General features: G+C 40.5%; 1 protein-coding gene across 1 annotated transcript in view; it reads left to right on the top strand.

Annotated features, from left to right (window-relative positions):
* NRP1 (neuropilin 1) overlaps positions 1-16,096 on the top strand; it is a 133,008-nt gene that overhangs the window by 42,644 nt on the left and 74,268 nt on the right. The window contains 1 exon segment of the mRNA XM_037890966.2: positions 11,915-12,096. Coding sequence (XP_037746894.1) covers positions 11,915-12,096 — 182 coding nt within the window.

Raw genomic sequence — 16,096 nt, 5'->3', positions numbered from 1 at the left:
GGGTAGCAGCAGTGGGAGCCCCAGGCCCTTTAAGTCGCCACCCAAGCCCCGCTGCCGGAACCCCGGGCTAGCAGTGGCAGCCTGGGGCTCCAGCGGCGATTTAAAGGGCCAGGGGCTCTCGGCTGCTGCTACTGCAGTGGAGCCCTGGACCCTTTAAATTGCCGCCGTGACCCCCGGGGCTCCAGCAGCAGGGCTCAGACGGCAATTTAAAGGGTCCAGGGCTCCGGTTGCCACTACGGCCCCAGGTCCTTTAAATCATCCCCAAAGCCTAGCGGAGCCCTGGGGTAGCGGCGGCAGGGCTCTGGCGGCTATTTAAAGGGCCCGGGGCGGTAACGGTGGCCGGAGCCCTGGCCCCTTTAAATCATCCCCGGAGCCCTGCTGCCGGAGATGCTGGGAGCCCTAGGCCTTTTAAATTGCCGCCTGGGAAAGCCGATCCGCCACGGTACGGCGCATGGGCTCTTGCCGGTACGCTGTACCGGGGTGTACCGGCTTACTTTCACCTCTGGGGCAAAGGTTAGCTTGGAGGGAGTTCAGAAGCACGGGGCTCCAACAGCTTAAGGGAATAACCCGCAACTAGTTCCATGCAGGAATAAGCTCTTCTTCCCCTGCAACGTGCCATCTGAAGAATACATCCCTTAAATGGGCATTACCCACCAAGGGATTTGATCTGGCACATACTTACGCAGTCAAGCCCTGATCCAAATCTCATTGAAATCAGTGGGAGTTGGTTCACGCATCTCCTTGTGTGTGTACATCTGTGCTTGTTTTCACAAGTTAGCACTTAGTAGCAGGAGGACCTTTTATTATATGCTTTAGTTTACACTTGTGAAGTCTGGCAGGAATTTATTTTTCAATTTTGTTTTAAAATAGTTTAGGCCAAATCCATTTCTTGTGTATCTCCACTGAAGTCTAGGGATTTACACAGGGGCCTGCTACGTTCATTTTCTTTTCTATTACCCATTATCACAGGCCTCTCTTTATGTTTTTTTTAAAAAAAGACTTTTTTATGAGAGGTGGATCCTTGGGGGTGGATTTTTTTGCTAGGTTGAATTGCCCCAGGCTCCAGCCCTAACAATGCCCTGTCACTGTGCTCCGGGTCATATGGCTGACCTCAGCTAACAAGCTGTTCCTGCTTTTAGGCTACTGGGAATGTTTATTGGCCACTGTTTTCCTCAGTTCTAAACACATAGTTATTTCTCAAGGCCCATATAAATCATAAGGTCACAAAACCCATAAAACTGTGACATTTTCTGGGATACATGATACAAATAACTAACTTCAGGCTTAGCAGCTTTAAACATCTATGGGATATTTTATCATAATATACAAACATTTACTGGAGTGATATGTACTTTTCAGCTAAATGACACACACAATAAAATGGTACTAAAGTTGCTTAACAGGATAAACTTTTATATACTGGTGCTTTGACGTGGTACAACTTTACTCCGAGCACCACTACAAAAACAATGTATTGTAATTCTGCATTAAACAGGGCTTAGAGCAAATAGTGATCTCCTTGCCATAAACGTTAGGACTTGGTTTATTTTATAAGAAAATTACTTTGAGGACATTACTGTATTTCCGCATGTATATGTCATGTAGGGACTGAAACTTACAGAGTTTGTATTCTATAGCAGCATATTTGTTTGGCTAGTTGCGCAGACGTATGGAAAAACCAAATACAGCTATAAAGAAACACTGCTTATTACACATAGAAATTTCATTACTATAATCTCTGCTGAAATTACACAAAGCAGTACTATAGCAGAAGTGGTAACAATAGCTATAGTTAAGCTTGCATCACCGTTTCCATTCTAAGCCCCTGATTTTAGTTACTTTAAAATGTTCATTTTTCAGGCTGATTATTTTCCAGCCTTAGTCTCTGCCTAAGGGTGAATTTCTTTGAAAAGTCTTAGCAAAAATGATTAAATTGTTTTTAAGTATAAGGAGAGCGAATAAAAATCTATACTTTCCCATTTTCAAAAAAATAAACTTGTGACTTTTTTTCAGTCAGCTCTGCAGCTAAGCTTGCTGGGGGTAGAGTGTTGAAATTTGGCCTGGAAATAACCCTCAAGAAGTAAAGGTGCCTTAGGCTGCTCTAGTGAAATATGGTTTTGATTTGACTGAGCTGTGGCTTCATGAAAGTTGCCTGGTATGCCTATTACATAATATATTCTGCCTGGTGTGGTTTTGTTGTTGTTAAGCTGGTAAAGTGCATGTATCAGAAATCCTCTGTACATTGGTAACCTAATGATATAGGGGAAAATATGCTGAAGGTGCACAAGGACTGAGGCAAGCATTCCTCCAACCCCTTCATTCAGCCCTGTATGCCTGGTATGGTGCAAAGCAGCTAGAGATTATGTAAGATGCTCAGAGACTCTCCCTCTACAAAATTTGTATGATGTGAAGCAGTTAAGGAGAGCTGTTGTGCAGCTCCTAAGATTCACAGGAGTTGCAAAGCAGCTCTCCTTAGCCGCTTAACAGGAGAGAGGCTGCTGCAGATCTTCTCAGCTGCATGACAATGGGTGTTTCTGTGGTATCTAGCTAAATAATTCTATATAATGCAATATACACATACTATAACATTTTTCAAGCCAGTAAATCTTCAAAGTCCTAAAGAGTGAAGCTCCTTTTTTATAATATTTTAAATGTTCTATCTTTTTATTTTTTAAATAGTTAAGGAAATTGCATGCAAAGAACTCTCATACATTTCCAGGATTGGAAGTAAAGAAATGTCAAAGTTAAGGTTGCATGTACTACATTAACTTGGCTTCCTTGTGAGAGTGCATTACAATAAAGACTTTGGTTACATGATCACATGCTGCTTTTCGAATAATACAATATAATACCATCAAAAATCTGCACTTACGTACACATGTAGCATCCTCAAGTACTCTGCTACTCTATGAACGGCAAAGAAAGAGCATCCATGAAAGTCATTTATATCAAAAGTACACAGTGAATCAGACATGCATAGTGTAACTGATCCCACAACAGATTCCACACATGGGCAGGAATTTACCAAGAGGGAAGTCTGATGCAGAAGGGGACCAAAGTGAACAACACCGAACAAGCATGGATTTTGAGTGCTTAACTATGCATACTTAAGGTTCTCTTAACATAGCTTCTCAATGAAAATAAATGTATAAATATCCATCATTTTACTACATTTATCGAACTTCAGTACTTGGTTGCCATGGAAGAAAATTGTGATAACCTATACTCTAGAGCTGATCTGTATGGCCACAATTTCCCTCCTCCTTTAGCCCCTTTTGGTTTCACTAAATGTGGATGTTGCTCAGAGAAGTTGTTGACTGCCCACAAGGGATAAAGATTTGAGAATTTCAGAAGGTCGGAACTTATTTTATGTTCTGAACTTTCACAGTTTCTGTGAAAAACTAACATCTACCCAATATTTTTATGAGCTGAGTTCCTAAGGTTATGCTTAATAACTATACAGATCCCAAAAGGAAAATTACAAATTCATCAGGAGTTCAAAATTCCTAAATGGAGTGATATGAGGTTGCCATCATATAAAAGTGCTCCTTTTTATGGAAAGAAAAAAGGACCATAAGATTCTGATCTCATTTCAGTATAAACCTGACTCCATACTCTTTAGATATTCAAGGAGACAACACTGATTGTTCCATAATTTACCAATTAAGAGGACTTTTTAGTGAATTCTGCACTACATGCTAACAGCACTAATCCAACTGCAAATGATTAATTCAGTCCAGCACATCAAAAGAAATGCTTAATGGATTTAGTGGTTTTATATATATATGCCTGCCTTAGCTCCATTCCAGAAAATTGCACTAATTAACTGATTTTTAGCAATTGTCCTAGTGCATGACCTAATATAGCCCAACTCACAGTTATTCTATAACTCAAAAAGTCTCCACGTTTCTGTCACATTTGTTGGAAGTCAGTGTTTGGTTTTTAATCCAACTCCCACTGAAGCTGGTTGGAGTCTTTCCTCTGACATCAATGGAAGTTGGATCATGCCTCAGGAAGGAAGCTGTAGTCGTTAAAGCGCAGGGAGTCTAAGGATCTGAGATCTGTTCTTGGCTGTGCAAGGAATTTCTATGAGGTCTGTTTCTACCTCAGTCTCTACACCTGGAAAATGAGAGTACTAATCTACCTCACAGCAGAATTGTGAACCTTGAGTCACATTAATAGTTTGAAATACTTGGATGGAGGTGCTTTAATAATGAAAAGTATTCTGATTGATAGATATCTCTTGGGAGGCCATAAAACCAAAACTTGAGTTTTTCTTTACTGTCTGAATTGTTTTGTGAGTTTTGGTAATAAATATTTTGCATACAGGAGCCGTATACGAGATCTCTCCCACCCACACCATTTACCTCCCTCCCTCTCATCACCTCTCAACTTAATCTAATCACAAAGACAATTGTAGAAAATTTCGTTGGTATCATCAATTTTTGTCTTCTGAGATGTAGCAACTAGCTTTGAGACAAGCAATAAAAGTTAGACTGCATTTTATTTTACGGACAACAGTGGAAAGTTGGCAAGAAGAAAGATTTTGCAGTGAAATAGGGAGGTGAACATGTTGTAAATAACTCTAATATCTTCCAGATGGCACATTTTACTTGGGAACTGAGTTTAGAGTAATTAAAGACATGTGAATTTCCTATAAATACTGAACTTCACCAGTTTGACACTGGAAAGCTCTATCTTCTCTGAAATCTTTAAACTGCTAAGTGTTCCACCTCCCCGCCATCCGCCTTAAAGTGGAACTCTTGGGTTTGTGAATCTTTCTAACTTAATGGCTTTCTATGCCAGAAAGTTATGAACTGAAGTTCTTTACTAAATAGGCTTAGAGTGAAATGTTTTTTCCCAGTAGAGTTTTCCATTTTTATGTTTTGGGATTATTACATTATAGTTTCCAAGCTTGATCCTACAACCACAGAAATCAATGGCAGTTTTACCACTGACTTCAACATCAAGCCCTTTTGTTGGGTAAAATGCCTTTTGCAGACAGGATTTCTGACTATCTTAGTGTATTTCTACATTGCATCTGGGAGCAAGCCTCGAGGACCAGGTCCACAGACTTGTGCTGATGGGGCTTGTGCTCTAGCATGCTAAAAATGGCTCTGTAGCGGTTGCAGCTTGGGCTGGAGGCAGGGTGCCTTGAGAACCCAAACTCTGGCCCCAGCTACAGCGTCTTCACAGCTATTTTTTGTGACCTGACAACACAAGTCTATAGACCCAGGTTGGGAGGGTCACTCCCAGATGCAGTGTAGACACACAGTGGTGCAGCCCAATGGCAACACCATTGTAAATGAGCAATGTTTTAGCCCGTGGCCTCATACTTTCTTACCTATTGCAGAAGACATTGTTGGATTCACGCCTACAGTAAAACGAATGGTTCATGAGATACTCATTTCTGTTTCAGAATTTTCCAATTGTAATTTGATCTAAAGTAGAATCATATTAAGTAAATATAAGGAATCAGATTGTGTCCTCACTTGCACTCATGCAACCCCATTAAGCCAGCTTCTCAGTATGAACTGGATTAGATACATCGACATCAGTGGAGTTACATTGATTTACTCCAACTGAGGATCTGCCAGTTGTTTTCAATGGGGTTGCAGGGATGTAAATTAACACAGGATTTGGCCCACTGAATTCAACCTCTTCAATTTCTTCGCTCTTTCTTGTCTTTCTTTTGCTACAGCAAATTGTTTTATAGTACAGTGGAACATGAGTATTGGAGACCCATTGTGAATTAATGACTTTTTGTGCATTAGTGAACAATGGCCGAATGCTGATGTCCTTATTTCTGCCTAAATCAAATGGAGTTTTGTATGAGGAAGGTGAGCAGGATTTGGCCCTGAGTGAACAAACACTATAAAAAATCATGGCTATACGAGAATCACAGAAGTGTATGAGCAATGAGAGGCTGTCAAAGTGATGGATATAGAAGTAAATTGCAAAAATACATGATGTGATTTATTTAAATATCGATCACATTGACAATTGTAAATTAGCTGTGAGATTACGGGCTGCACCTCTCTGAGGCACAGCACAGAACTTGTAGCCGAGGCAGAAGATGGGAAAGTAGCCGAAAACTCAACCTGAGCTGTTCAGGCCCTGGAGAGCCCCTTCTCCCCACAATGTAACTTAGCCTTTGGTGGGCTGTCTCAGTTATGGTAGCCACCCCAGGCTGCCCTTTGGACCTCAGTGCTGCCTGGAATCTCCATAACACTGTGTGCTGTTGCCCCAGCATGTCTTTTCTTCCCCTGAGCTCCAACCTTGGCACACACCCTATGCCGGGATTTGAGAGGGGGTCCTTGAGAGGCAGCCTTGTGGCTGTCTCCACAGTTTCTGCACCAGGGGAATTCTCCCTCACCTGGATTCTGAGCTTTTAAGGCCCCATTATTTTGGGAAGCCAGACTCATGATTTTTGGATGCTTGGGATTGATGATGAGAGTAGCTGTAGAGTTGACTAGCAGCACTATGACAGGTAGAGAGCAGGGTGGGCTGGGTAAACCCTCCAAGATACAAAATGAAAGTTACGAGAGACCAGTCAATCTAGACAGAAGGCTCTGATGAAGGAAAGACTGGCGGACACTGACTGCAGGAGCCAGAAAGTGATCCTAGTTTGGGTTGTGCTTGATTTTTTTTAATGGTATTTGTTTTTTCTGTTGTTGCTAATAAACTGGGATTTGGGCTAGTATCCTTGAGTTCTTGTAGTTCTTAGGCTCTGAGCTCTGGGATTCCAATTATCCTGTGTCACAGGTACCACAAGTAAATTTACAACAGTAAATTTCATACTGTTGACTATCAGTTAGTCATGGTGCAATACTTATGATGTAATGGAATTTGCAACTCTTCTATTAGTTTTCCTCTTGCTTTGTCCTTCTGTTTATCTAAAGCAGAGCTGTGTGGGTAACAAACAAAAATCTACTGATGCTGGCAAACCTCTCACTCCTCAGGGGAAAATAATTCTCAGTTATACAGGTAGTTTGACCCACTAATTATCCATCAAATAGTGGGGAGACGTGAGGGTGAGAGTTGCAAGTGCTAACAAACCTCCCAGAATGCTCAGCACTTCTCTTTATGGGGAACACCCATAACCACCTTCACAGCTCTTCTGTAACATGAATCAGTTAAGTGTAAATTCTGCTTGCTTTGTTATCTTTCAAACAATCAGAGAATAACTTATAAAATACATATACATTACGGTGAATATGAACAGTCCCCCTCGCTCTCTCACACATGTAAACAATTCTGATTTGGAGACTGAAATCCAACCAAAATTTAATTGTGCCAATTCTTCACTTTTTTCCCATGTAACTCTACAGATGGTACTCTTGGTTTGCAGAGATATTTGAGCCCTTGCTGACCAAAACATTAGTGATCAGCCAATAGGAACAAAGCACAATGGGTCTCAGAATATATATATCTATGAGATGTGCTAATCTAAATTACCCGTGTCTGGTCACTCAACACTTGGTTCAAAGGGTCAAGTGGCAGAATTCTTGGGTTCAGAAGCCTTTGTATTTGTGTGCATGAGTCTGTGGGAAGAAGATTTTAAAGTAAAAGTAAAGAGATCCTGCTGCCTTAATAACAGGAAAATCTTCTGAAGCTGTGAGTAGCTTGGTACGGTGGCTGACTTCAGCAGCAGGCAATGCTTTATAGCAGTCTGCCTTTACCTTCAATAGCAAGACATGCTAGGGTGCATTTCAGGGGCCAATGACATATTCAGAAGAGGAAAAACAGAGATAAGCAGAGCACTGTAATCTCCTGTCTGAAGCTGAGAATGAAGAATTCTCCAGAAGCCGTGTTTTGTAGTTGATTACATTTCTCATTGCCCACTGCTCTTTTTTATAGGTGCTGTCTGGCTTTTTTCCTGAAGCCGTAACTCACACTTTCCAACAAGAGAATGAGTTTCTTGAAACTCCTGTATGAATTCTTGGAGGAATTCTATATTCTCTCATCATTCTGATGGGAATTTTTCCCAGACTTTTTTTACTGAACCATAAAATTAGGACTGTCTAATAGCAGCATGTTCAGCCACTGACTTGGAGAGGAAGGCGAGTGAGAGGTCTGTGCATTGCTACTGAGCAACAGAGAACCCATCCAGCCCTTCTAAGCCACAAAGAGTTTTGCTGACTGCAGTGTGAAATCTTTAACTACGGTGGAAATGGGAGAGCCCAGACAAACTTGGAGAATCAAAAATAGGATGTTACGGGTATATTTACTGGACCTTGAGCACCTCCAAGCCAATATCCAAGTGCTACCCATGTAGGGCAGAGCTTTCCTACTTGCACTCATGCATTAACACCCTGCTTTTTCACTTAAAGCTTCAGGTAGCATTTAGCTCCATATTTATACTGACATGTCTGTGCTGTTAACGCTGCAGGACTATAACATTACAAGAAATATTTGCCACACCACTGGCAGCAATGAATTCCCGACTGGGAGATCCAAATTTGCAAACTCAGTATTCTGGGCGCTGAGCCAAGACCGTCTGGGTGCACTGCTGAGGTGACACATTCAGTCTCCTAAGAGGGATGCCAACATGCCAGCTGCATCCCTGGCACACCATTTTCTACTGACAAACTTATGGAGCGGAACTGTTACCAACTCCAGAGGGAGACGCAAGCTGCTTTCTTAGCTTCTTTGGCAGCAACAACGTTTTCAAGTTGTGACTGTGCATTCTCCTATTTACAAGGACTGTTGTTTGTGATACACTTTGCTCTCTGTTTGGTGGTATTTTGAAAAAGTGCTAAAATGACAGAATCACTTCAGTTTCCAAATATAAACCACTGTAATCCAGAGTAATTTGATCTCCATAAGCAAAATACCATACCCAAATGTACAGCAGCTCATCTGTAAAATGTAGCTTCCACTGTGGAAAAATCTAAATCCATTTGTTAGAATAAGACTTGTATTTGCCAAGCGGAAGTCAATATACTTATTGTGTAGGTCTGATCTCTAACTTTCCATCTCTAACTTCCCATCTGCCACTCACAGCTAGGTGTCTCTAATGGCCATTATTACTTTCCTAAAGTACAAGAGAGAAATCTGCCACGTAAAAACCCTCTGGTCTTCAGCAGGTCTGGATCACCCAGTGCAGCTTGCACATAAATTGCAAAATCCACTAGAATCCAGCCAATTAGTATCAAAATTGTGTCACATACAGATGAAGATCAGCCAGACCACAGAGAATGAACATTGTAAATTACCATTCACTTTCTCTCATTCTGAGCTAAAGTGGAAGAGTGCAGATAAGCTATTGCATAGAGGAAGACACAAAGAGAAAGAGAGAAGATTTCATCTGAGTATGTTTTGCAGTGCATGTCGGGGGGGGAACTGGTACATAGTGTGTAGTGTTATCTCTGGCTGCATACAAGAGCCTTAGTAAAACTCTGAAAAATAATTTATATATACCTGCAATGGAAAAATATACTGTTTGTGCCCTTTGTTTGCTTCTTCATGATTTACAAAAAAGGCAAGAAATGCTTTATATAATTTAAATAAATATCCATTGGTGGGGTTCTTGATTTTACTTAGGAAATTCAGATATACTGAACTCTAAGCTGTAGTCTAACTGAAGTCTAATACTGTAGTCTAAGCTGGAAGGTTCTATGACAAACTAATGAAATGATGACAGAGAAAAGCCTTGTGATCAGCCTGTTAAAAATGCTCTCTCTCTTTTTCTTTCTCGTTAACCCTGTAACTTTGATGTTTATTGAACATTTTGGAGAAAGGATGTCTTTGTTAAAGATTCAACACCCTGAACTGTTCCATTAGATGTAAAAACTGATCATATGAATCCTCTGACACATCCCATAAGTTTTCTAGGAAGATTAAATTTGAAATTAATGAAATATTTCTAAAGGCATAAAACAAAAAGAAAAAACGCTTCTTTTAAAACCCCCACAACCCTCAGACCTTTTACTAAATCATGAAGAGATTTTTTAAAAAGTGCACAAGCCCAATTAAAAACAATAACAAAATCTTTACAAGTCACCTTTTACACATGAAACATCTGTAAAAGTATCTCAAAAGGAAACATTTCCTCTTTGTATTTCCATTACTTTGAAATGGGACAGTGAAACTTACTGGCTGAGCAACTGCTACTAGAAACTTCAGGTGCACCTAAAGAAATGCAAAAAGAAAAGGAGTACTTGTGGCACCTTAGAGACTAAAAGAAATGCAGTTATCACAATATTTCACATAGGTTAATGCTTACAGTTCCATCAGTGTCAGCTTTATTTTTTACTGGATATATACCAAAGATGGCATACAATTTTAACTGATGTGGGAATATCATTTTTAATTTAAAGAGCCTTAAGCTGGCCACTTTAACTAGTGATATCATCTTTGCAGTTATCTCATGGGACTTCATGTAAACATAAGTCATGTGCCCAAGGCAGTTTGGATCAGGGTTATTAAAAGTGACTTTGGTCATCATGAAGACATTTTTTTCTTTGACTCTAAAATTATCAGATAAAGTTTATATTACTGCTATTTTTTAGCCATTTCTGGTATATTAATATGTCTCAGGACATTTCAATGCACATAATAGAAGAATAAAAGGCTAAAGCAAATTAACTGCATCATTTTAATGTCAATTGTTGTAAGATATGAAACTTCAATGAAATTGTCTGGCTAGCAGCAACTCGATAAATAAAAAGGCAATATGGATGAGACAAAAAAATACACCACCTTAGGCACACAAAAGCTTTCCAATGTCTCAGCCTCTTTATTATTAGAAATGGGCCCAAAACAAAATGTGCATACAGAACACCACCACATTTTAGGAAAGGTTGAATCTGGTTCTGTAAGTGGCAGCTGTTCTCTGTCTCTACCAGGGGCTGACACAAATCTCCAGAATCATCCACCAATGAGCCTTTGAAATCCTTGGATCTGGGCCAAGTCCTGCAGCTCAAGGCTGTTCTTGATTATTCTTCTCTTTATAAGGCTCAGGCTTGCCTGTTGCTGAGACCCTTTAACTTCACTGAAGTCAGCCTTGCAGAATCAGGTCCTTGAAGATGACAAATCTAGTTTAGAGGACTGAGAAACTTTGTAGCACCACTATTGTCCCCAGACAAACATTTGCTATTAATCATTATTGTACACTGATAATGTATGCAGGAATCAAGCAGATATACAGAGGATGAGGACCTAGTCCAAAGAGTTCAGTGATCATATACTATATGAATATGAATGTTATAACAATACATTCATTTAAACCAACTCAATTCAAATATCTAAACAAGGATATGTTAAAAAAAAACACTTTTGTCTGAAGGAAATCAAGTGTTATAATTAAAGTGTGGATTGTAAGATTTGCTCAGTTTCTGTCCAACTGACATGGAAAATGACAGATTTTCTGCCAGTGGTCTGGAACATAGTGGAGTTTTCAGCTAAATCAAATGTTTAGGGATTCATTTATTATTCTGTGGCCATATATTTAGAGGGTAGTGTACAGAAATCAAAGTATTGTTCATAGAGAGCACCAGCCAAAGAGACATTTTGAATTCATAACAGAACTTCACAGTTTGAAAAGAATGCTATGCATTATGTATTGATAACACCACCATAGACAAAGGAACACAATTTAATAATACAGAATTGTGCTCATGAGATTTCCTTTTTTTTTTTTTTTTGTTAATTGGTTACTTAAGCTGACATTGTCTGCAAGCATAATGGACGCCATTCTTCCTAATAGTTCCATGTTGCCAGATGATGTCTACAGACATGATGTAGTCCATTTTAATTATTTCATTTTGCTTACATCTCTCAGCATAATGCAGTTTCCAAGCAGGCTAGCATTTTTCTTGATTATCTATGTTGTATAGCGATGGTTTCTAAATTAATTAAATCTCTTTCTTTCCTGGAAGTTAAAAGTTTCTTTCTTCCATTTATCTATCAGGTATGATTACGTTGAAGTGATTGATGGAAATAATGCAAATGGCCGCGTATGGGGAAAGTACTGTGGAAAAATTGCTCCCGCTCCTCTGGTGTCTTCAGGACCATTTCTCTTCATTAAATTTGTCTCTGATTATGAAACTCATGGAGCAGGATTTTCCATCCGCTATGAAGTTTTCAAAAGAGGTGAGTAAACTATTCATTATTATGTAGCTCATAGACCATGGTGTTTGTTTTGTTTTCATGGAAACATTGATCATAGTTCTTGAGGACAAAAGGAAGGCTATGTCTTTTGAAAAAACAAGAATTTGGTTGTAAATTAAAGTTTTATTGCTAGTGTCATCCACACACTTAGAGCAGGTTGTCAGCTGGTGTAAATTGTCATTTCTCCAGTGCATGAGCTCCAGTTGAGGATCTACACCTCTGAATCCAATCTGATAGCCTTCAGCGGCATGTTTTCTACAAAGTTGTTTATTTAGATTTTTTTTTAGTTGTTGATTTTCTTTCTTTGTGTTGACTGTCATCCTATGATGTATAACGTTTCCACCTTATCACACTGTAACCTTTGCAGTCCCTTGCTTATTTGGTTAGTGCTTTGCTCTGCATTCCCAAAAGATATCCATGGGCTCAGAATGGACCTAGCTACACATGGCCAGCAGATGATGGAAGGATCAGAATAGTGTCACTTTCAGCATTTGTTTTTTGGAGGCAGGGGAAAGAGGCAGTTCACACTGCTTTCAAGCACATCCTGGTGGCTGACTATATAAGAGCTTCAGTAAAGGCTGCCAAGCATGGGCAGCTGTATGTACAGAAGAAAACATCTGGGAGAGAAACTACCCAGGATTAATAGGCTCAGCAAAAGGCCCCCACTCTGATCAGCTCATTTGCTGAGTCACGGGCTGTAGGATGGTGAGATCATTTTTGGCATACACCTTAGCTGTAGTTGGATGGAGATAGATAAATCACACATTAAGAAGCCAGGAAGCCCCAGACCAAAACTGGATAATAAAGGCATAAATACACAAACAGTGTTACTTTGTAGGAAACAAGGTTGTCTTTGACAACATAAGTATTTGGGGCTAGATTTTCAAAGTTCCCAAAGCTCAGAATTTCAAGTGCTCAATGCCCTTAAGTGAGACCCACATTTTCAAAAAGAGCTCTCATTTATGCACCTAAGTCAGGGCCACATTTTTAAATGTGCTTAGCACCCAGGAGCTCCTATTGTGGCTCCAATGGCCAGATTTTCAAAAGAATTCAGCACCGAATGTGTTGAGCTCTTCTGAAAACCTGGCCACTTATTCTGATGCCAAAATGGGAGCTGACCTAGTCTGAAAATCTGTTCCTTAGATTTTTAGTGCTTGCCCCCTTCCTCTCTTTAAAAAGAGTTAAAATGCAAGTGCAAGAAAAAGCAACTGCAAAAATGACCTGTGAAACAAGCTGTTTTTGAAAGTGAACATTTTCAGATAGACACCTTTTTCATAATAGTCTAGTGACAACACAGTACGCTAACAAGAATATTGCATTTATTTCCCCATGTGATCATTTAAATCTCACACTGATATGCATTAGCTGTGTTAAGGTAACATTACAAATAACGTTTTATATACACAGAAGTCAGGACACTCAAAATTATGGCTCCCAAAGCAACTTTAACTCTGGTTGATGCTACATATACCTAATATTAAAGCACAAAAGTTATCACCATCTACAGAGGTGGAAAATATTACATATGTGCTAAAGGTATGAGTTACTGTTGCTGTGGGAATATGGATGTTGAATTTCCTGACTTTTGCACATTTAGTATCTCCCAGATAATGTTAAATTACTGTATATATTAAATGCATAATCTACATATTGAGTATGTAAATAAATAAATACAATGCCAAATAAAGCCGATCAGTATATTCTATTATATAGATACCTACTAACATGGACAACTTGACCTTATTACTCAGGCACCTGCCATAAGACATTCTTCTCAGCTCCACAGACATGAAAGGAAATTCCAGATAAAAGATCCAGACCCCAACAAATATAGCATAAATGTCATATGTGGTGCCAAGCTTCACTGCAATACACGTAGGGATAGCCATGAACAATACTTTGCTGTGCGCCTCTGAGGGCATCCCCCAACTCATTAAAGTTATGTTACCCCACCTCTATAACACAGTTAGGGCTAATTTTGAAGGTGGTATTGCGTGGGCTCTGTGATCAGGGACCTGCTATTCAAATCCTAAACAGAGAGACTCACCCTCAGCAGCAGCAGCCAGAGAGAAGATCCAGACACACCCCGTGCTTGGAGTCTGAGATTTTATATATGACAGGAGGATGAGCAAGGGAGTGATGTTGGGGAAGGAGGTGTTGCCTGATAGCCAGGATCTCAAACTAAGGCTTGGCCTGCACTAGAAAATTAGGTTGGTTTAACTACATCATTCAGGAGTGTGAAAATCCAGACCCCTGAAGAGCATAGTTAAGCCAACCTAATTTCCCATGTACACAGCACTAGGTTGATGGAAGAATTGTTCCATCAGCCTAGCTACTGTCTCTCAGGGAGGTGGATTACTTATGCCAATGGGACTCCCCGTGCCTCCCTGTCGGCCTAGGTAGTGTGTCTCCACTGAAGTGCTACGGCTACAGCTGTGCTGCTATAGCATGTTAACTGTAAACAAGCCCTAAGAAGCCAGCTGAGAGCTCTGAAATGAAGCTCTCAGCCAGGAAGGACAGGGGATCATCATGCTAAAGGACATTCCCTTCCCAGGGCTGGGCAAATGACGTGCAAGTGGGTAGCAGAGACGTCTGGTATCCTCTCTCCCTCTCTCTTTCTCTCTCTCTCTCTCACACACACACAATCACATGCACAACCTCCCCAACTCAGAACTGGCTATTCATTGGATGCCTCTGACAAAGCCCCTTATCCCTTCTCCCTCCCGCCCCCTCTCCCGTATTCCCTCAGTGTGTCACTTCATGGAGTCCACTACAGCCTCAAAGCTGGTTTAACTCCTGTAGTCCCTGCACAGGGAAAATAGAGGATCAGGATCTATGGAGGGCATATTGATGAGGGGTCTCATTTGAATGAACTTTGTGCCCTTGTAGCATGTTAGTTTGAACATGCTCAAAATGAGTCGGGGTACTGCTGAGACACAGGTGTGAGGGTAAGGGCCTACCTAACACTCCTTCATCTCGCAGGTCAGGATCTGGCTCCTTATTTTTAATACCACAATAATGACAATGACTTACATTTGATATAGCACCTTTCATTTAGATTCTCGGGGGGTCATAAAGCACTTTACAGAACAAAGGCATACACAGAAAATACGGCAGTGTAATGCATCACCTGTCAGCTGAGGAATAGCAACTATTTAACAGCAACCACAGCACTACACAACAGTGTATGACAGGGAGTGAAGATGAATACTCTATACCATTGAAACTGGAGGGGGAATTTTAATTTTTGGTAAAATGTAATTTCCCAGACTGGAATTGGCCATGCCACTGGGGCTTCAATATCAGCATTCTTCCAAAATGTGTCATGACCCTTTTTAAAGACCACAGGTGTTCAGGACCTGAAATTAATATCTAATGTTTGTGTCTAATTAAGGACTGAAATAGCTGAGCTAACCCTCCAGATCTACCTATCTCCTAAATGTTGAGTTTACTCGCAGGGTTGCCAAATCAATGTGAAATTGTATGTTTCGCATCATTTTCAAAAGCACCACTTCTTATGATGTGATGGGTATTCATATACTTATGTATGCAACAAGCCAGATTGTTTACAGTAAACAACTTAGGTTAAGGACTGGAAATTCTCAAGGGTTCCCCTTACTGAGTTTGCTGACAACATTCTCCCAGGGAGTAGAGCATCCTCATGTGGATGAAACTGGGGGTTCAGCACCCAAAATCTGCACACTCCTCAGTTGTCATACAGCATTGATATTAGGTGACTTCTATGATGTGACCAGGGCCATCCACATGCATTTGTGTTGGCTGTTTGTTGCCTGTGGTCCTTACCTGGCTTCATGGCAGAATAGCTCCATCTAGCTTCTGCTACCAGACTCCCGAGAAAGCCGCTGTCCCCACCTTCCCCTATCCCAATCTCCATTAAAAGCAGGGGCAGGGAAGCTGCTATGTTCGTGTAAACCATGCTCTCTCAATGTTGTGCTCTGTCCCCCTCTAGTGATGGCTAGGT

The sequence above is a fragment of the Chelonia mydas genome, chromosome 2 (genome assembly GCF_015237465.2).
Source record: "Chelonia mydas isolate rCheMyd1 chromosome 2, rCheMyd1.pri.v2, whole genome shotgun sequence".
Taxonomy (NCBI): Eukaryota; Metazoa; Chordata; order Testudines; family Cheloniidae; genus Chelonia; species Chelonia mydas.
The sequence above is the reverse complement of the archived record's forward strand: the minus strand, read 5'-3'. Positions and strand labels throughout refer to the sequence as shown.